Here is a 22,588-nt window from a genome sequence, read left to right as displayed (position 1 = left end):
CCATGGTTTCTTTAGCCCCTATGGTTCATTATAGATTTATAGATGGAATGCTTGGGCCCTTCCTAAGGCCCGACTTTTTTTGTGTGGAGAGCCCAAGAAGATTGGATAGCTAGCTACCATGCACGCCTTGAGTAAAAGGGGATTGCCTCTACTCCATAAGGTTTGCTCCTTATGCAATATTAACAACGAGAACCACGCAGATCATCTTCTGGTCTCATGCCATTATGCTAGGGCGATTTGGTGGAGTGTTTGTGTTTGGATCATAGTCATCAAAGGCCTAGGCGCATAGGCCTCACCTGGGATCTAGGCGCATAGGCCTCACCTAGGATCTAGGCGCAAGGCGTCAAAAAAGCACGATGTTTGCAAACTATTTAGCACGATATTACAACCTATGCTCCCGCAACGCGGGGGTTAAACACTAGTTATATAACATTTAATATCATCTATTTATTCTCAAAGTTCTAAAATATTATTGAATTAGTGTAGAAAAGTAGAAATCTGGTTGGAATCTTGCCGGCAACTCTCCGGAATCTAGGATTCTCATCGGAATCTACGCTTGAATTATCACCTGGAGAATTAAAGCGCAATTGCCTCGTCTCGAAAATGGGCCTAGACGCAAGAAGTGGTTGCTTTTAACAGCTACGGTTTGGATGGGCTTCCCCATTCCAGGGTTGAACTCCTCAATCAAAGCCCTGTTGGAGAATGTTGAGCATTGGAAAAAGTCGAACAAGATGAAGAAGGTTTGCCATTTCAATTTAATCGCCACCTTTTGGAACCTTTAGTTGGTCATTAAAAAGATGTTTGAAGGAAGGTCGATGCCTATTCACAAATTATGTTGATTTGGGCGAAATAAATCAAATAACCACGATAATATCATTAAGTTTTCACTAAATCCTAAAATTACTATGTAAGAAATTTTGTTTCTACAAATAACTGAAAAAATCAATTTTACTTCCAGCAATAAGACATAATCAAACTAAAGTTGAAGTACAACTATCAAGGTCATGTTTCAACGTGTGATAAGATGATCAAAACCTAATAGCCTGGGTGTTATGGTCTCCTCGAGCTCCTTGGGAGAGCTGATGTGAAGTGTCATGGGGGGTAAGGAACGCTACGTCGTGGTCTCTCTCTCCTCTTTATTTAAGTTTAAAATAATGAAAAAGGGTGAGGATCGTGGATGGGTACAACGTAGGTGAGGGACTAAAAAGGATATGGTGATGTGACGTTAAGGTGTCGGTTAGAGATCTGTATAGAGCTAAGTAGGGCTGTAAACGAACCGAACGAACACGAACAAGGCCATGTTCATGTTCGTTCGTTAAGGAAATTAACATGTTCGCGAACGCATACCGAACATAAGTTTATGTTCATGTTCGTTCGTTAAGGAAATTCAGTTGTTCACGAACAGTTCGTGAACACTGGTCTCGAACACAAACGAACGCAAACGAAAACAAACAAACGAACGCAAGCAAATAAAAAAGAACGCAAACGAACATTTAACTTGAAAATAAAAAAATAAAAATATTGTTATCCTTAAACATTGGATATAAGTAGTTAAATACATCCATCAAATGATAAATCAAAACACAAAAAGTCTAATACACCACCAAACGATGAATCAACTTTAACTAACTTAGACATAATTATCCCCAAAAATGTCTTAGCATGTCCAAATTTTAGCTAACTTAGAATAAATAGGGTTTCAAGTTTTCAATATGTTTAGATAAAAGATTTATTATTTATTATTATTTAATATAATCAAATGAACACGGACGAACGTAACCGAACATATTACCGAACGTTCATGAACGCAGTCAAACGAACGAGACCTATGTTCGTGTTCGTTCGCTAAGCTAACCGAACGAATTTTTTTGTTCATGTTCGTTCGCTAAGCTAATCGAACAAACATAAACGAACTTCCCGCCGAACAGTTTACGAACTGTTCGCTGAATGTTCGGTTCGTTTCCAACCCTAGAGCTAAGCCTAAGAATTAAAGAAAAAACATAATTTGTGCCCAACGTAAATTGTCCACAATTGGTTAGTTTAGAGTAATCGTAAATTGTGCCTAATGGTTCACCAATATAGGTAAATTATTTGAGCTCGTATAAATGGTCCGCAATCAGTCATAACTCATAATCCCACATAAGTTGTATCAAATATGTTATTCTCTTATTCGTTAACATAATAAGCGTAAGTTGTGTCCAATGAGCCAAAAGATGTCACAACTCACATGTCATGTTTTCATTGATATAAAAAAGTCAATAATATTTATGAAAAAAAAAATGAATTTAATCAACGTTATTGATTGATTCATTTCCCTAATTAGTCCTTACAAAAACAATGTATTAGAAAAACACCAACCATAAATACAATATAATTCCATTGTGAAACCAAAACAAAACATTTACCCATCAGACTGTGTAAACTAAAATAAAAAAACGTATAAAAATCCCATTAGTACGTATAAACAACATAAGACTTAAAGGTGTAACAACTTTATGATGACAACATTTACGAATGTTACAAACGTTATTTATTTATTGTTGGGGGATTGAAGGTGAACACCATGTGGCGGTGCAGGAGGTCCATAGTATTGAGGAATTGTGGCTTCTGTACGACCACGAGATTTTCCAAAAAGATAACACCCAATAGCCGCGATCAACAACAGTAGTATCATAGGTAACGATATCACGATGATATACCCCATCACCTCACCTCACCTCTTTAATTTCTTCTTCCAAAGATCTTTCAAAATCAATTAGCTAATATTAATACAGCAATCCTAAACTTTACAAAGATATACTAAACGAGTAAAATCAATATTTTGTGTTTGGATCACAGCACAATTTCGCTTCTATATCAAGTAATCAATCAAAGAGTGTGCAGGCAGGAAAAGCAGAAGTTAGGGACGAAAGTGAAACTAACCAATTGATTCACACAAAACACACCTTGGATTAATAGAATATGAAAATTAATTAAGTCGTACCTTAACGAGCACCGGAACTGAGAGAGCGAGATGAGATCGATCAAGAGAGAGAGAGAGAGAGTGGAGGAATTGTGAAGTAAAGATGCTTGTGAACTGGACCTGCGGTGTTAACCGGTTTCTTTTCTTTTTCCTCAAAATATTCTTAGCTTTCGTATTTCATAAGTAAACGGACTTCAATATGTTGGGCTTTATTGTATTGGGCTACAAACTTACTGGACTAAATGATTAAGTGAATAAAGGGACTGATTGGTAGATTCCATTAAGGGTATGTATGGCAAAAGTAGCTGATGGCTGGCTGGTGGTTGAAAGCTGATAGCTGATGGCTGAAAGCTGGTAGCTGATAGCTAGTAGCTGTAGCTTTTTAGATATATTTGGTGTTTGGCAGAGTAGGTGGAATTTTTAATAAAATGCATAAAATGACCAAAATGTACATAACTAAAAATTTAAAAAGTTTGTGCATTAAAAAGTTCATTATATTTAGAGGTTAAAATAGTTATTTTTTTTCTCTAAGAGCATGTAGCTCCTTCTAAACGCTACTAGAAGGAGCGTTCAAAAATGTCCTTACCTTTCAGGTCGATCGATCGAACGGTCCGTTCGATCGGCCGGCTTAACCGATCGGCTGGGAACCTTAGAGTGATGCTCAACAGGATGTCGCTCGATCGAACGGACTGTTCGATCGGCTGGCATTCCATACTACGAACGAGTTGTAAAAACGATTAAGTGTTGAAGCATAGTATCTCATGATCCGAAGAGTAATGTTTACCAATCGAGTAGCATATTCGATCGAACATCACTTCGTCAATACCATACCTCAGGAAGTTTGAAAAGTGAGACCATGTGCTAGCCGATCGGCTGGCCCGGTCGATCGGCTGGTATGTCCGATCGGCTGGGCTGTTCGAACAGCCTAGCTGTTCGGCCAGCAAGTCTGACCTGGTCGGCCTTTCGTCTAACTCTTGGCTGTTTAATTACTTGTTGCCATATCGAGGTAGTTTGATAACGAGTTGAACTATGATATCCTCCGTCCCTACTCGTTTCTTCGGCTAGGACAGGAATCACCTAAGTCCGGCCGGTGAACGGTTCGGAACGTCGGTTTAGAGTTTAACCCATCGTCGGTGAACCTAGTATATAGAATCCGAATCTTGAATCTCTTAACTGTTAGAATGATTAGTTAGCCGGTTCAAGCTCCGTTTCTACCGGTTTTAAGGTTTTGAGTGTAGAAGGTTGAAGACAGTTGGAAATTATTCATAAAAATGTTAAGATTTGTAAGAATCTTAGTTTGTTTATGTGGAAATCGGTCAGATCTAAGCTATTCATGGTTGAATGAGGCCAAAGTTTGGTGTTCTTCAAGAACACCATGATGACATCACCCAAGAACACTTAGATCTTGGTGATTTCACGGTTAAAAATCAAGTTTTGAAAGATAGAAAGGTGTAGAATCATGCAATGATCAAAATCGTACAAGAATTAGAGTGAAAACTTACCGGAGTTGAGAGAAATCTGAGAAAAGGTGAAGAAGAAGGCTGGTTCGGTCAGAGCTTTCCAAAAATGGAAAGTGTGACAATGACAGCTCTATTTATAGGCTCCAAAAGAGGAAAGTGGCAGTCGATCGGCCAGGAGCTCCGATCGAATGGGCTGCTCGATCGGCTAGGAAGATGCTAGCCGATCGGCTGGCCTGTTCGATCCGGATGCCTCCTGTTCGATCCGCGACCCACTTTGAGTATTTCGCGACGATTTTCGATGTTTCGATTTCGATAGACGATGATACGAATACGATAGAGTTCCTAGTCAAATTTGAGTATTTCGCGCCTGAGTTGCTTGGTTTGGCGATCCATGATTTCGACAGGCTTTTCCACGAAGTGTAACTTTTCGTTGACCTGAAGATCGTCGAGTGGTACGATTAGATCATGATCAGCAAGGCAATTTCGGAGGTTAGAGACGTGGAAAGTCGGGTGGACGTTACTGAGTTCCTCCGGTAGTTCGAGTCTGTAGGCGACTTTTCTGATTCTTTCCAGAATCCTAAAAGGTCCAACATATCGAGGTGCGAGTTTCCCTTTCTTGCCGAATCGGACTACACCCTTCCAAGGTGATACCTTTAGGAGTACGTAGTCACCAACTTCAAATTCCAGGGGCTTGCGTCTTCTATCGGCGTACTTTTTTGTCTGTTTCGAGCTTTCACCAAGTTGTCTCGAATCTGGTGTATTTTGTCAGTCGTTTCTTGTAGAATCTCGGGACCGGTTAGTTGCGAGTGACCGATCTCGTGCCACACAATAGGCGATCGACATCTTCTACCATACAAAGCCTCGAAAGGTGCCATTTGGATGCTGGCATGATAGCTGTTATTGTACGAGAATTCCACCAATGGCAGGTGTTTGTTCCAACTACCACCAAAATCTATGACACACGCTCGGAGCATGTCTTCAAGAGTACGAATCGTTCTTTCAGTCTGTCCGTCGGTTTAAGGATGGAATGCAGTACTCAGATTAAGCGACGTACCAAGGGCCGCTTGAAACGTTTCCCACAATCGTGAAGTGAACCGAGCGTCACGGTCTGAAATGATGTCACGAGGCGTACCATGATTACGAATGATCTCGTCGGTGTAGATTTGGGCTAGTCGTTCCACCTTGTAGTCTTCTCGTATCGGCAAAAAGTGGGCTGATTTCGTTAGACGATCGACTATGACCCAAATACTGTCGTGACCTGATGGCGTGAGCGGGAGTTTTGTTATGAAATCCATAGCTATACTCTCCCACTTCCATATAGGTAACGGCGGTTGTTCGAGTAAGCCAGAAGGTCTTTGATGTTCAGCCTTGACTCTTGCACAAGTTAAGCAACTTCCAACGTATAGGGCGATATCTCGTTTCATGCCCGGCCACCAGTACTTATAGCGTAGGTCCTGGTACATCTTATCTGTGCCGGGATGAATAGAATACCGGGATTTGTGGGCTTCATTCATGATAACCTTTCGCAAATCGGTCCGCCTTGGGATCCAAATTCGGTCCAGAAAATAGAATATCACATCTGATTTGCTTACCAACTGAGCTCCATCGTGATAGATCCTTTCTTTCTTTAGTGTACGCTCGTTAAAGCAAGCATGTTGAGCTTCGCGGATAAGGGTCTCGAGGTTGTGCTGGGCTTGGATGTTTCGGATACTGAGCACGTAACTCTTTCTGCTGAGTGTGTCGGCAACCACATTCGCCTTGCCTGGGTGATAACGGATCTCACAGTCGTAATCGTTGAGAAGTTCTATCCATCGGCGTTGACGCATATTAAGCTCTATCTGATTAAAGATGTGTTGTAAACTCCTGTGATCAGTGTAGATCGTACACCTAGTGCCATACAGGTAGTGTCGCCAAATCTTCAATCCAAAGACAACCGCGCCTAGCTCGAGGTCATGGGTTGTATAGTTCTTCTCGTGGATCTTGAGCTGACGAGATGCGTAGGCTATAACCTTGTCTCGCTGCATGAGGACACAGCCGAGACCAAGGTTAGAAGCATCACAGTAGACAATGAAGTTGTCGCTTTCGTCGGGCAGCGTAAGAATCGGAGCGTTGCACAGCATATGCTTGAGGGTTTAAAAGGCAGTCTCTTGTGCGTTTCCCCACACAAAAGGCATGTCCTTATGAGTAAGAGCGGTAAGTGGCACAGCGATCTTGGAGAATCCTTCAATGAATCGTCGATAATAGCCCGCGAGTCCGAGAAAAGAACGAACTTCAGACGGGTTCTTAGGCGTAATCCAGCTTTTGACGGCTTCAATCTTCGCGGGATCGACATGGATACCCTGGCTATGCACAATGTGACCCAGAAACTAAACCTCCTCCAACCAGAATTCGCACTGGAGAATTTGGCGTAGAGTTGATTCCCCTGGAGTAACTCGAGAACCAAACGTAGATGTTGCGCGTGTGCGGTTTTCGTTTTGGAATAAATCAAGACATCGTCGATGAACACGATGACGAAACGGTCAAGGTAAGGCTTACACACGCGATTCATCAGATCCATAAAAACCGCGGGTGCGTTGGTTAGACCAAAGGGCATAACAACAAATTCGTAATGGCCATAACGGGTTCGAAAAGCGGTTTTAGGAATGTCTTCCTCTTGAATCCGTAGCTGATGATATCCTGAACACAGATCGATTTTAGAGAAACATGATGCACCCTGTAGCTGATCAAACAAATCGTCGATTCAAGGCAAGGGGTATCGGTTCTTGATGGTTAGCTTGTTCAATTCCCGATAATCGATGCACATCCGGAACGATCCATCCTTCTTTTTGACGAAGAGGACTGGCGCGCCCCAGGGAGAGGTGCTTGGGCGAATAAAGCCTTTTTCGAGTAATTCCTGGAGTTGGTTCGAGAGTTCCCTCATTTCGGAAGGTGCGAGTCGGTAAGGGGCTTTGGCAACGGGGTTAGCTCCAGGAATGAGGTCGATGCGGAAGTCGATATCACGACTTGGTGGTAGTCCGGGGAGATCGTCAGGGAACACCTGAGGAAATTCACGAACCATTGGAACGTCTTTGACTTCAACTTTCTTTTTCTTTTCCTTCTCCGCTACTACAATGTTGGCTAAGAAGGCTCGGTATTCTTGCGGAGATACTTGTTGGCTTGAATACAAGACATGAGCTTGAGACCCTTCAACGCTGTTTCACCATACACACACAATAGATCACCATTCGCGAGCGAGAATCGAATCATCTTTTCGAAACACACAACTTCAGCATGGTTTTCGCGAAGAAAGTCCATGCCTATTATGACGTCAAAGCTTCCGAGTTGCATTGGAATAAGGTCGATTGGAAAGATGTGATTGTTGAGTTCGAGAGTACAATCACGGAGTACTGAATTAACGGCAATAGTTCTTCCCGTAGCGACTTCGACTTCGAATGACGAGGACAGATAAGAGCGCTTACGACTAAGGAGCTTCTCGAATTCAAACGACACAAAGCAGTTATCGGCTCCAGTATCAAACAAACATGATGCATAAATACCATTCACAAGGAACGTACCATTAACCACGTTGTTATCCGCCTGAGCCTGACGGGCATTGATGTTGAAGGTTCGGGCATGGGCTGCTGGCTGCTGTTGCTGAGGCTGCTGTTGTGGTTGTTGCTGCTGGGGCTCTTACTTAACCACCCTGTTCGGGCACCTGTTTGCAAAGTGGTTAGGGTCACCACATGCAAAGCAGACTCGAGCATTGGCTGCTGGTGCTTGAGCTGCTTGTTGGCCTTGAGGGGCAGGGAGTAGAGCTTGGTTGACAGTGGCTTGAACTGGGGCTTGACGGGGACCATAGCGACAGTTCGTAGTGAAATGACCGTAAAGGTTGCAGTGAGCGCAGAAACGACAAGCCAGACCCACTGGGTGATGATAAGAGCATGTCGGGCAGAGTGGGTGAGGGCCTATGTATGCACGCTTCGCTGGCGGTGCATTGATCACTGGAGTTGAGCGCTGGTGCTGCTGCTGTTGAACTGGTACAGCTTGAAGAGGAGCAACGGTGGTTGCGGCAGCACAGCTCTTGTTGCTGGAGCTGTTGTTGTTGTGCTTCTTCTTCCTTCTCGACGACTTGGAGGGTTGAGCAGATGAGTCGGTGGGCATTACGGTGGCTTGGTGTAGAGACTTGGTTTGCTTATCCCAGAAACCGGCCTTTACCCGCTTGTCGTTAATCTCAGCGGCTAGCAGGTAGGTTTCCTCGATCGTTGCTGGCTTGGAGGCGTGAACAAAATCTGCTACACAGTCTGGCAGAGCTCGGATATACTTCTTGATGGTCATCTCTGGAGTCTTGACTTGATCGGGACATATGATACTAAGCTGCTTGAAGCGAGCAGTGAGAGCAGCGTTGTCTCCGTCCTTCTGCTTGATGACCCAAAATTTATCCTCCAGCTTTTGGCGTTCATGGGGAGGGCAAAATTCGTCGATAATGATTGCCTTCAGTTCCTCCCATGTCAGCTCGTAAGCTGCATTATTCCCACACTTGTTTCGTTCAGCAGTCCACCAGTCTAGAGCACGGGACTGGAAGACGCCAGCAGCATTGAGAGTGCGGAGATTTTCGGGGCATCCGCTTTGTCGCAGGGTGACTTCGACCGAGTCGAACCAATGAAACATGGCAGTAGGGCCATCCTCACCGGTGAACTCCTTCGGTCCGCATGCTTTAAACTGCTTGAAGCTAAAGGCAGCCTTGCTGGAATCCTTAGGGGTATCGGCATGAGATCCTTCCGACGACTTGCTAGCGTTTTCATACACCTCACTCACAGCTTTCGCCACGGATTTGGAGATGATAGCAGCGAGACGTCTGTCTCTCTTTTCTTGGTGGGTCAGACGTTGACGTGATCCAGACGACGACATGGTCTGCAATAGACATCGTCACAGGACTCAACACAACGTAATCGAATCTCACCTCACACGTCTAGATTACTAAAGCTTAGGAACACGTCGAAACACACATCTCGAAATCTCATAGTCATAAAAGCACAGAATCCACATAACCACAAAAGCACAAAAGCAAGTAGAGCACAGAAGCACATAGTCACGGAAAGCACATACGCGCTAAATCACAGAGGCAGGTAATGTCACGTAATTCCCCTATAAGCACATATAGCATTCTGACTGCCTCAAGATCCTATCATTCAAAGCTCGCGTGTCATTCGTATAGCATATCGAATAGCATCGTATTCGCCTAACTTAGTCGCATAGCATAACATAGCATAATATCGTCTGGATGGCAGCAACTGGAGATCGAATGGGGATAGAATAACAGTACGAGTCGTGTGTGTTGATCGAAATGGCGGTAAAATCGAATAATATCCAAAATATAAACATGTAAACAGGTAAAGCACACAGGAACACATAAAATCAACGAATCATCCGAGTACGCGACTGCGGTTCTCAGAATTGAAACACATAAAATCGAGAGATAGATTGTATGCGGCTACTAGACATCGACTACCCAAGGCAACTCGACTATTCACAGTAGACTTGTCATCATTTTCGACTCTAGAGGTCGTGTTTCTGCCTCGATTATTGGGCATTCCACGCGCGTTCCCTAGGTCATACTTGTGAGTTCAGGTCGTTGGAGTCCGTCAAATGCCTTGGTGAGATGGAATAATATTCGGAACAAACTGCCAAGGTTAGGGTCTCATCCCTTGGCTTAGCAATTTCTTCCTTATTTTAAGAAAATTTAGGGAGGTTGAGCAGATAATTTCGTCGAGAGTTCACGGTTTTCACACCTAGTCTTGATGAAAATTCTCCTCATACATTTTGGAAAACAATGCGATAAACATGAATAAATAGATGAAATCAGCATCAGTCAGGCAATTTGGTCAGGAGTTTTGCGGCTTTCACACCTATTCCCAACCAAATCGCTTAACTTTAATTGGAAATTCGGGTGCAGTGATAGTGAAGAATTGCAGGATAAAGCACATAATCTGGGTCTGTTGGTTCCTAACTATAGCCTAGGTTTCTAAGACAGCGACCCGAACTAGGTCGTGTCTAACCTAATTCCCTATAGTTATGGCTCTAGTACCAATCTGTCACACCCCAACCGATTGCGGAATCATCGGGGCACGGCACTGAGCGAAACGGATTGTTCAGAAGTTTCCATAACAACTATTTATATAATCCAGTTAAAGATACGTTCCATACCGTATCCCGAATAAACAAACATGTCATTACAGATAATCATCCAAACAAGAAATTCCGTTCCGACAACTCAGATTCAAATATTATTACAGCAATTGTTTATCTGCTTCTAGACCCCTATTCTGTTGACTTTCTGGCTGTAATGCCAGAGGACAAGATCTACAGACAACTATGCCTCAGATGCTTGTTCTTGGCAGATAACTATTTGTTGGGGGCTTCTAGAAACTTATTCTAGCCTTGCTTTCCTAGCAAATAAGCATCCTAATTACCTGTCACATACGTTAAAATAAAGTCAATACATAAAATGTAAAGGTGAGCATACAAGTTTGATAATAGCATATAGAGTTCGAATAGTTTACGCATAACCAGCACGTACACAGAGGAAAACGAAGCATGTTAATTATCGACATGAACCTATCGATACCAATGACTGCGGGTTGACCGTCCGAGACGGTTCGCAATACATGATTACCACCGTAATCCACGCATGTAATTGTCCTTAACAACCCCCGTGTGAACGGGTGCTGAGTCCAAACTATAGTACTACGTCGTTAAGGCAGGTAGACAGCATTCCACGTGTAAACACAATCAACAAGCATTCATTAAGTCACGTAATACATGCATATTGGTTAGCGTTCAAGTAGTTGAGTAGTGTGATCGTTTGTGTTTTGATATAAGCAACGTATGTAACACCCAAAAGTGCTAAAACAAAAAGGGATCGAGTATACTCACAGTGATTGATTATGGATTGAAGGGAGCGCTGAGAGTAGGGTTAGCCTGAATAGTTCGATAGCACAACAATGAGTAACGTGGAAAATAAGACAAGTGTGAATGGATCGAATAGGCTGGTCGATCGAACGACAGGTTCGATCGAACGGTCTGTTCGATCGGCTGGTATATCCGATTGGACAGTCCTGTTCGATCGGCCGGTAGGCTCGATCGGCTGGGCCATTCGAGTGGATTGTTTCTTCCTCTAGTGTGCTTGTGTTTGAGGATTTGGAACTTTTGAAGTTTTTCGTTGTAGTATATGAGAACACAAAAATGTCCTTACCTTTCAGGTCGATCGATCGAACGGTCCGTTCGATCGGCCGGCTTAACCGATCGGCTGGGAACCTTAGAGTGATGCTCAACAGGATGTCGCTCGATCGAACGGACTGTTCGATCGGCTGGCATTCCATACTACGAACGAGTTGTAAAAACGATTAAGTGTTGAAGCATAGTATCTCATGATCCGAAGAGTAATGTTTACCAATCGAGTAGCATATTCGATCGAACATCACTTCGTCAATACCATACCTCAGGAAGTTTGAAAAGTGAGACCATGTGCTAGCCGATCGGCTGGTATGTCCGATCGGCTGGTATGTCCGATCGGCTGGGCTGTTCGAACAGCCTAGCCGTTCGGCCAGCAAGTCTGACCTGGTCGGCCTTTCGTCTAACTCTTGGCTGTTTAATTACTTGTTGCCATATCGAGGTAGTTTGATAACGAGTTGAACTATGATATCCTCCGTCCCTACTCGTTTCTTCGGCTTGGACAGGAATCACCCAAGTCCGGGCGGTGAACAGTTCGGAACGTCGGTTTAGAGTTTAACCCATCGTCGGTGAACCTAGTATATAGAATCTGAATCTTGAATTTCTTAACTGTTAGAATGATTAGTTAGCCGGTTCAAGCTCCGTTTCTACCGGTTTTAAGGTTTTGAGTGTAGAAGGTTGAAGACAGTTGGAAATTATTCATAAAAATGTTAAGATTTGTAAGAATCTTAGTTTGTTTATGTGGAAATCGGTCAGATCTAAGCTATTCATGGTTGAATGAGGCCAAAGTTTGGTGTTCTTCAAGAACACCATGATGACATCACCCAAGAACACTTAGATCTTGGTGATTTCACGGTTAAAAATCAAGTTTTGAAAGATAGAAAGGTGTAGAATCATGCAATGATCAAAATCGTACAAGAATTAGAGTGAAAACTTACCGGAGTTGAGAGAAATCTGAGAAAAGGTGAAGAAGAAGGCTGGTTCGGTCAGAGCTTTCCAAAAATGGAAAGTGTGACAATGACAGCCCTATTTATAGGCTCCAAAAGAGGAAAGTGGCAGTCGATCGGCCAGGAGCTCCGATCGAATGGGCTGCTCGATCGGCTAGGAAGATGCTAGCCGATCGGTTGGCCTGTTCGATCCGGATGCCTCCTGTTCGATCCGCGACCCACTTTGAGTATTTCGCGACGATTTTCGATGTTTCGATTTCGATAGACGATGATACGAATACGTTAGAGTTCCTAGTCAAATTACTTTCAGTCCCAATCACTATATCTACATACAAGCATCTACATTTCACGTTTCGATGTCGGTTTCGGTTGAGTTCGATTGCTTTTCGAGTTTCGATTCGATTTTCGATTGATTCGCTTGAATACCACACCAAACATATAAATAAACACGCACAAGTAACACGTAAGGCACACACACACGTAATACAATACCAGGGTTCACATAATTCGAGTCTCGAGTTTGATTGATGAATCGATTAGCTTGATTATTGATTGATTAACTTTATCGCATTGTTACTTCCTACTATTCACAGTCGTAAATTGGTCGTATTGATTAAACATTCGATCTCTTCATTAGACAACACTTACTCCACATAATACAAAAAGGTAAAAAGAAACCTTAACAGTCAAAGAAGTCAAAGTTGACTTGGACTTTGACTTTGACATTCGAAAACACGGGGTGTTACATTAGCCAAACAGCTGTTGCTAGTTCAGAGTCTTTTACCAGGTCAGATCTTCTACTAATTTAGCACTTATTAATTCAGATGTTGCCAAACACTCCCTAAATCCATTAGAAGGGAAAGTCAACCCAATTCAAAAACGGAATAGTTACATATAGGGTATGTTTGGCAAAAGTAGTTGGTGGCTGATGGTTGGAAGCTGGTAGCTGGTGGCTGGAAGCTGTTAGCTTGTAGCTGTAGTTGTTAGCTAGTAGCTGTAGCTTTTTAAATATATTTGGTGTTTAGTAGAGTAGCTGGAGCTTTTAATAAAATGTATAAAATGACCAAAATGGACATAACTAAAAATTTAAAAAGTTTGTGCATTAAAAAATTTATTATCTTTAAAGGTTAAAATAGTCATTTTTTCTCTAAAAGCTTGTAGCTCCTTCTAAACACTACTAGTAGGAGCGTTCAACCAAAAGTTTCAAGCTCCTAACCTAAAAGCTTCAAGCTCCTTCAATCAAACAAAGATTTTTATTGAGTATGAGTTTTTTCTTAAAATCTTAAAGCTTGAAGCTCTTAAAAGCCCCTAAAAGCTTCATGACAAACATATCCTAGTAGATTAGTAGAGTCAATTCATAGTTCTTGCTAGAATAATATTATTATTGATTTATTTTCCCTTTATTATATAGACTAAACTATCTTCCTTTTTGATAATAAATTTAGTTGATGTTAATTTCAATAAAAAAGTTCTTAAAAATACACGAAGTAACTAATATCTATAATAATATTAGCCATGTGATACGTAACTAGTTTATCAAGTATCTGCTTTTGCTCGCATATCAGAGTTTCTTTATATCAAATTATCTACACATACATAAATGCAACCTAAATTGTAGTCGCGTGTCATCTTTTCAGTCTCCGGTCCGGTAACATCGTTTTATAGAACAACGCAATGACAAAACACGACACAAAGTTGTATGTATCTAGTACGATTTCATGTTGCTGGTTTATACATATAAGGGTATAATCATAATGTCCTTTCGTATTTAATAGGCCAACCTTTTGTTCTAAATAATTTAAAAATACAAAAACTGGGCCTAGCCGAAACATGACGCTTACATTTGGATTTTGGAGCGTTAAGGCCCTTGTTTTCTTTTTCGTAATCGTTATGTGTTTCATTAATATTCTTGTTCTGTTGTTAAGTGCTTATTCTTTCCGAATTCGACCCATGAAGTCAATCTCCCATTGATATATAATGAATGAATGATAGCATGTATAGTTTGCTTTATCTTTAGTAGATAGCTATAAAATTATGATTTTGCATAATCTTGTTTCCAATTCTGTTTATAATTCCGCCAATACCCGAATAAATAACACAAAACAAAGAAAACCTTCGAGTCGCCAACGAAAAAAATTTACAGATCACATAGCGAAGACGACGTCTACGGAGATGATCCATCTCGAAAAGAGTTTCCTTTTCGACTCCCACAAATGTCAACCAAAACTCAAGTCAATTACAGTCCATAAGAAACCGGCTTGTTCAATCCATCTGCTGGCTTGTTCGACAGTCGGCGTTTGTAGCGCTTCAGAACCGATGCCAAGTTCTCTTTTCCTTTCGGGAACGCCACGTCACCAGCCGCAGTACCTGTTCGACCTTTTCTACAAGAGATTGCAATCTCCACATCCTTCACTATGTCCAACAAACTGGCTGCAGTCGTGCATTTCCCTTTGCTTTGTTTTGCCGGTGGCGGTAGACTGGTGGCGGATATAGGCGGAGACGCCCTTCGCTGTTGGTATGAAGTCGGAAGTTGAAGACAGAAACACGGGTTCATTGCGGCTCGTGGTTTAGAGAACGCCAGCTCAATTATCCCCTAAACAAAAAAAACAACAATAACTTAACCAATATTGATTATTGACTACAAAATAATTCATGTCTTAAAAACTATATTACCTGAAGACGATTAAGAACGTACGTATATTTCCCCCAAAGCTCCGGCCGGCTTTCCATGAGTGAAAGCTCGAGAACCCGGTGTATGCACCACACACCGAAGCTTGTTACGAGATCAGCCCGCCATACACAACCTTCCCCGCAATTGGGAATAGAGGTCACGAGATCGATTTTCATACCCGGGTCACCAGCATGAGCTGACCCGTTCATCTCCTCGCTCTCGACTTCATAAAGAAACCGCTCCCTAGCAGCTACACGATCCACGAGGTCCTCATCGAGACCGCTATTCTGCTGAAACAACCAATCTGACCCTTCAAGCTTCAACAGCTTCACGATACAAAGTCTCAACGATTTCAAAATATTTGCTTCTAAATCAACAGCAGATCCGGTGTCCTGCGTGTTTATGCTCAGCCTACTGTTGTTGGCCTTTTCGGCAACACCGTATTGGTCGAAAGGTTGTCTAGACCAAATGGACCATGTGTCTGACCCGGAACTTAACTGGTATGGACTCACATAGCCCGAAGGAGTCCTGGGTCCATACGACGGGCCTGGATACATAGACAGCCCGTGCATCTTCCGGTCAAGAGTTCCGCTTCCGCCCCGGTGAGGAAGCGAGAGCCCTGAAATATCCGGCATGCTGTAATATTTCTTCTCGTTGACGGTACTATGCATAGTTTCAGCCGGTTGATTCAAATAACTTCTTTCGGGTTGCATCGAGCTGTTCCGAGACACCACAGGATCCGGAAAGCCCGGTGGCTTAGCCGGGCTGGTCCCGTTTTGCAGACCCTTTGTCAAAGAATACGGAACATTGTAGTTCGCTGAACCAAGTGAAGGTGATTTAGGCTCTATTTGGTTCATATAAGACTTGATCTGATATCCATGAACCGTAGCCGGCTGATCATCGTATCCACTAGAAACTTGTGGGATTCTTAGACCACCGGAAGATGACTGAAGCCGCAAGCTATGGTAGCGTTTCTCACCGGCATCCATCGCATTGAGGTTTGACCGTTGTGCGTATGCGTCTAGTAGTTGCATTTGTGTTGACAACAACGACGATGGGCTACGGGCTTGCACACTCTGCTGCCTCGTAGAGTCGAATAAACTTTTGTTGTCCACCTTTAACGCCTTCGGTTTTGAGTTCGGATTCATATTCACCTTAGAATCTATTCCTAGTAACTTATCGAGTTTTCTCGCTTTCGCTTCTTGCGTTGGTTCCCCGTGAAAATCAAACAACTGGCCCCAAAACTCATCAAGAACAGCAGCTAACTGACGCCTTGCAGCACGCCCCAATCCAGCTAACTTTGACCAACTTCCCGTACCACTTCCTACATCGTCGTGTTTCAAACCTAGACTCTTAAACGACGCCGGACCATCGGGTCTGACCAAATGGTTCGTTTCCGGCACTACTTTGACCACTTCTTCAGGCTGCCAAACGTCTTTCTCTTTCATGTGCGAATTCCCATCGATTCTCAACGTCTTTTCGATCGACTCAGGTTCTTCCTTCTTCAAGTCTTCACCTGCTGAAACCGATACGGGTGATTCCTCTGGTGCCGATGAATTTACATTTACAGTTTCGGATGAATTTTCTTCAATGGTAGTCAACCGAACCCCTTTATCCGATTCCATAATTTCCACAGGCCCGAAACTCGGTGCGACTGATGTTACTTTCTTTTCTCTGGATTCTTCAACTCGATCATGTTCCGTTAACGATTCTTGCACAACGTCTGATCTCAAACTTGCGGATTTCAAAGGGGTTACAACAAGCCAAAGAATCAGAAAGAACGAAACGCACGCAGTCACGAGAAGTATAGTATACGGGCTACCGCCGATGTTCCATCTGATGTTACTTGCCCAATCACTGTTCCCAAACACCATTTCAATAACAAATATAACTGCTAGACCAAACATCCCGATAAACGTGATCAACACCAAAAACTCGACAAAGCTTGAAACTTTGTTCGCGCCCATTACTGATCTTGATGTTGCAATCCGGAAAAGAGGGATAACGGAAGACGGAAGCAAAAAGGCGATCATGATTTGTGTAAAGATTAGTAGTTGGTATGTACCCTCGGCCCCAGAATGCCATGAACACAAGAGTGCAGGAATAATGGCGATTGATCGGATTGTGGAGTGATGAAACCAGCCCGGGATGTTGACTTTGAAGAAGTTATCAAGGATGGGTTGACCACTGAATTTCCAGGTCAATGAAGTGGTGTGATTAGAAAGCAGGAGAAGCAACATTAAAGCGAACGGTCCGGTCAGATTCCTAAATACCTGCGTAAAAATCATGAGTTTGATTAAGACGTTGATTACTCGAAACGGATAGTTTCGGAATGTAGATTCGTTTATAGCACCAAACCTGATCCATTAGCGACAATGCATCTTGAAACGTAAGCAAATCAAGGCCGGTACTGTAGAAAACATTTGCAGCCGAGTTCATCAGAACGTAATTTACAACGAAAATGCCACTGAAAACACCAGAAATGGCAAAAAGATGATCGAGACACACGGCTTCCTTTGAAACCGGTCCCAGCCCCTGCATTTGCTGTAAACGAAACAAAAACGTGATTAGTCAAAGAGTCCGGTGACGAAAAATACGGGCAAATTTAATGAAATCTGCAAGTATCGTGTACCTGCACGAAAGATGAATGAAGATAGAAATTATGAGGCATAATGCTTGCACCGAGAAGACTGATCAATGCGAAAACACTTTCACCGCTGAATTGTATTAGCGTACCGCCACTAACTGCGAGTGATGTATCGGGTTGACTTACTAGCACACCAAACAGATACGAAAGTAAAGCAAAGCTTGCCAAACACACACACATGAACTTTGCTTTACCAGTCTCCTGAAATAACGAGTAAATCGACACTGAATTAGTTGTTATTGTTGTTTCATATATAAAGAATTAAGAAAATAAGATAACGGGCTTACCAACAAACCGGAGAAAAGAGGGAATAGAAAAACATCCAAAGAAGTAAACAAGACACAAGTGAACAAGCTTATGCCGAACATCAGGTGAAGCGCATGTGCGGTGCCCAAAATCTATCACGATAAGTACATTTATACGTCAACGTTAATCAAGAATAACGACAGAACCATGAAAAGTTGAAAAGAAGCGTAGATTACCATAGAAAGATCCAGCGCAATCATGGATAGTTCGGCTTGAATCCCTAAAAAGATACACGTGATCGGGGAGTACTCTGAGCTGCATATCTACAGAAAAAGAAAGAAAGATTACGTCTTTATTAAGCCCAATAATCCGAAAGTTTATATTGCGTAAATAGATGAAAATAACTACCTGAGCAAGATCTCGTCCGGTGACTACAGTGATACAAGCTGAAAGGTATTGACAGAGGACAGCAGCCAAACTAAAAACAAACATCAGCATCATAAGATCGTAACCAAAACGGGCCCCACCTTCGACTGCTGCAACCCATTTTCCGGGATCAACATACGTGACTGCAACAAAAAGTACCGGTACAACAGCATGAAACAATCGGTGTGACACGTTTAATCGGGATTTTGCAATTAGGGCCTCAGATTCCATTTCACAAACTTTAGTAACAAAAAGATCGAATTTTTCAGTTGCTCATTCTCACTGGTAAACGGATCAAGATTCACTAACGGCACTGTTGAGTAGAATATTTAATGTATCCAACAACACCTAATTTGGAACAAGAAAATTCATAGCAGAAGGTGCTGTCCTGATTGTTTGTCACATGAAAACCGTTAATGATGTTAGATTTTGACACTAGTTGTCACAATCAAAACAACTTTCTTAGTGTTTTTGAACTATTTACATTTGCCCTTCACACGAGCATTCTGTGATTTGCCGGATTGATCAAGATCGATTTGGCACTGCACCAATATCCCTGAATTCACAAAAAACACAAAACAACATCATTAAACAATTACAGAATTATTTGTAAACAACATATTTTTTATAAACATTTAAATTAAACAAGAAACAAAAACAGTAACATAAAAACAAGATTTCCAAGTAATCAAGCATTTAAAAATTATGCTGGAAATTTATATACAAATTATTCAGACATACTCATGGGCTTGTATAGTTGCATCCCTCTTGAACTTATATACAAAAATCACTAAAACATCCAGATATTCCTACATAAATGAATCAATGAAGGTTCTATACAAAGCATAAAAGAAAGTATAAAACCTTTAGAAGCAGCCCAGATCTTCATCACCATCATAAAACACAAAAATCCCAAATTTAATTGTTGAAAACCCCACAAAACCAAAGCATGGGATCTGATTGGATTGCATATATATGTATATAGAGATATCTATCTACTCATACAATAAAAGTCAAGCAAACTAACGTCATGAAGGAGAATAAAAGTCAAGCAGGAAGTACTATTAAATACGTATTAGATAGGGTTTAAATGTTGCTGTTATCATAAAAATGTCATCTTTCTTGCTTTCTTGATGTTACCTTTATGGGTTCCGATGAAAGCTAAGAAAAAACCAAGAATATGTCATGTGCTCAGAGCAGAGCAGATCAGATCAGATTTGGGGTTTTAAGAATTGTTTGTAAGAAGTGAAAAAGATGTTACAGAGAGAGAGAGGGGGGTATAGATACAAGTGCGTGTATGTATATAGAAGATGAGAAAGAAAGGAGGCAACTGAGCCTATGAGAAAGAGAAGTGGCAATGAATTTCTTCAACTTGCAGTTTAAAAAGAGTAGCTTTTTAGGGCACGAGTGAGTATATCGAATTCAGCGAAATAAATAAATATTTTGTACTAATAACTTATGTTTTTGTTTACGGAGCATTTATAATATAAGTTTTCTTTTTTATAAACAAATGCATTTGTCTATTTTAATACAACTAGCATGTAGCGGTCTACCTTACGGATGTAAATTCTTAAGTTTAGACTTTAGACCACATTTATATTTATCTATATTTATATTTTATATTTTATATACAACACTAGGTTAGAGCCCACGTGTACACGTGGTTTAACAAATGAAAATACTTTGAATTTGTTTGGTTTTAATTAAAATAATAAAAATAATTTTAATATAAATAAAATAAACTTAAAAACCCATATGATAGGTAAAAAAAAAAAATACAACGAATAATTCAGATTTCACTAAAAAAAATTTAGTACACCACATTGGTTGTCTTATTTGTAATATTCTCATTGTTATCTAATTTGAATGTTTAATGGTCTTGATTGAAACTAAAATTAAACGTGCATAAAAGAAAGTTACATATACATACTACATAAGTCTAATGACAAAGTAAAAGTATCTCAGCTCGTTTGTCGCTCGGTTGTCGCATCCCCTTACCATACGGAAGTATACGATCTCGCCTATAAAAGCAACCAATTAAAAATGATTAATTTGTAAAAATAACTAACAATAAAAAAATTCAAAAAAATTCTAAACAAAATAAACTCGTATGGATTACGCCTACCAACTTTAGTTCTTATATATTTATTTTATTATTACTTATATTTTATTGATATTTTTACATTGAAAGTCTAAAACGTTAGTAAAGCCATTAGTTATTTACATGTTTATTTTATTATAATTGAATTTTATTAATCTCTACTATAAAGCAAAGATATGATAAATATAAATGGAAAACAAAATGGTAAAAGATAAAGTTTATGGATTAAAATAATATATTTTTTATTTGAGATCTAATCTATATCTATTTATTTAGAGTAAAGGATAAAAAGATAAAATTCATGTATTAAAATAATATTTCTTTTATTTGAATCTTACTAAAAAAATATTATCTATATCTATTTATTTAAGAGGGAAAAAATAATTGAGATCAACTCATAAAATGCCATGTGTCCTCATGTGATTTACTTTATTATATGTATAGATTTCATATGGAGGGGAATAGTGGCACACAGCTGCCTGACACTTACTTATTAATCCAGTCAAATTACAATTTTGCCCCGTTTAAATTTACACTTTCATCATTTGTTTTATTTTTTCCTTCTTCAAGTCAAATTGCGATTTTGCTTTCAGCTCAAATTTATACTTTTGTCATTGTTTTTGTTTTTTTTTTCTTGTCAAATTACGATTTTGCCCCAATGTAAAATTCGTTTTAGTTTTTTTTTCTTTTTATAAAACTATGATAGTGTTTTGTTTTAATTAGTTGGCACGATTTAATTTTTATTCGCGCCAGGCGGTGGTTTTTCCATGGTTTTAGTTTTTTAGCAAAAGTATGGTAGTGTTTTGTTTAAATTGGGTGACTCGATATTTATTTTCAAATCGTGCTATAAGTAGTATGTACAAGTAACCGAAACACAGACACACATTTTGTGGTTAAATATGACTAAATGGTCCCACATGAGAGTAAAATGACAAAAATACCCTCACGTGGGGTCCATTTAGTCATATTTAAGCACAAAAAATTAACTGAGTTCGGGCTAAAGGACATAACTTGCAAATGTTTACAAACATCGAGTACGTTTTCTGTAATTATTGAAGACAAAGGACACAGTTTGCAATAGTAACATACATAAAGAAGGATTTTTATAATTTACTCTTAGATTAAAGAGAGAGAATGGTGGAATGTCTAAATATGAAGGGGAAAAACATTTGGTTCACTTGACGATCAAACAAAGAGAAGAACTCTCTGCTTACTTGGTTTAGTTTCACAAAATAAAAAATGCTTGGCTCTTTTGTTATGGTTAGTGAACACTATGTCATTTTATTCCACATGAGATTACACGCATTAAGACCAAATGCTATTCCTGAACTAGTGCGTTTATAACTAATAGCATACTAACACTCTTTAACTCTTTTTTTTTTTTTAACCGCAAAGCTTGCGACTATTGTATTACACCAATAATCATAAATTATTCACTTTTGCTATATTTGAACCTAAGATCTCTCCTACCAAATAGGCTAGCACTCTTAACTATTAATTAATGTGGATAAAAGATAATAGTCTTTAAATATGTTTTAAACGAATTGTATTAATCACTTGTCCTCAAGACACAAGTTTATTCATTATAGTTTAATTTTCGTAATTTATATCCTATGTATTATTATCATATGTTTGTTCAAACGATATCGTGTAGTTTCGACAACATAAAGAGATTATATTTATTTATTTTATATTTTTCTTTATATAAAACAATGGAAGTTGTAAATTTTAATTGATATTCTGTCTGTAAAAAATAACCAATTTAGGGGTTGTTTGGTAGTCTCTTAATGACCATTCAGATGCTACCTTTTAATGGTTTAAAACCTCTGAATAAATAAGAGGTAACCTCAAGTCTGAATGGTTAAGAGGTAACCTTTGAATGATAAATCATTACGTGTCACATTTTTCTATCTTCTCAT

General features: G+C 40.3%; 1 protein-coding gene and 1 long non-coding RNA gene across 5 annotated transcripts; both read right to left on the bottom strand.

The window, feature by feature from the left end:
* Positions 1 to 2,342: 2,342 nt before the first annotated feature.
* Positions 2,343 to 3,123, bottom strand: LOC110906128. The gene is made up of 2 exons (XR_002573683.2): positions 2,984 to 3,123; positions 2,343 to 2,742 (listed from the first exon to the last, which is right to left on the bottom strand). It is a non-coding gene; the product is annotated as an uncharacterized LOC110906128 (long non-coding RNA).
* An 11,444-nt stretch (positions 3,124 to 14,567) lies between these two features.
* LOC118486731 (ethylene-insensitive protein 2-like) lies at positions 14,568 to 19,942 on the bottom strand. Of its 4 annotated transcripts, none has more exons than XM_035983394.1 (9): positions 19,709 to 19,942; positions 19,053 to 19,124; positions 18,551 to 18,956; positions 18,379 to 18,465; positions 18,184 to 18,294; positions 17,882 to 18,097; positions 17,608 to 17,793; positions 15,252 to 17,522; positions 14,568 to 15,171 (listed from the first exon to the last, which is right to left on the bottom strand). In XM_035983394.1, exons 3-9 carry the CDS (start codon positions 18,797 to 18,799, stop codon positions 14,815 to 14,817), a joined length of 3,477 nt encoding a protein of 1,158 aa, XP_035839287.1. In that variant the 5' UTR covers positions 18,800 to 18,956; positions 19,053 to 19,124; positions 19,709 to 19,942; the 3' UTR covers positions 14,568 to 14,814. The 4 variants fall into 4 exon arrangements, with proteins under 4 accessions (XP_035839287.1, XP_035839289.1, XP_035839286.1 ...); XM_035983396.1 differs by lacking the exon at positions 19,709 to 19,942 and adding an exon at positions 19,433 to 19,450; XM_035983393.1 differs by having other exon boundaries at positions 18,551 to 19,124.
* Between the last annotated feature and the right edge of the window lie 2,646 nt (positions 19,943 to 22,588).

Source organism: Helianthus annuus, chromosome 14 (assembly GCF_002127325.2).
Source record: "Helianthus annuus cultivar XRQ/B chromosome 14, HanXRQr2.0-SUNRISE, whole genome shotgun sequence".
NCBI classification, from domain to species: Eukaryota; Viridiplantae; Streptophyta; class Magnoliopsida; order Asterales; family Asteraceae; genus Helianthus; species Helianthus annuus.
This window is presented reverse-complemented; position numbering and strand designations above follow the sequence as displayed.

What these genes read in the sequence shown, in the direction of transcription:
- LOC118486731 (XM_035983393.1), bottom strand. Translation starts at nt 18,799, where the DNA reads ATGGAATCTGAGGCCCTAATTGCAAAATCCCGATTAAACGTGTCACAC. An exon ending in TTGCGCTGGATCTTTCTATG is followed by an intron (nt 18,295 to 18,378) that starts GTAATCTACGCT and finishes TTATCGTGATAG; the next exon opens with ATTTTGGGCACCGCACATGC. An exon ending in CTCTTTTCTCCGGTTTGTTG is followed by an intron (nt 18,098 to 18,183) that starts GTAAGCCCGTTA and finishes TCGTTATTTCAG; the next exon opens with GAGACTGGTAAAGCAAAGTT.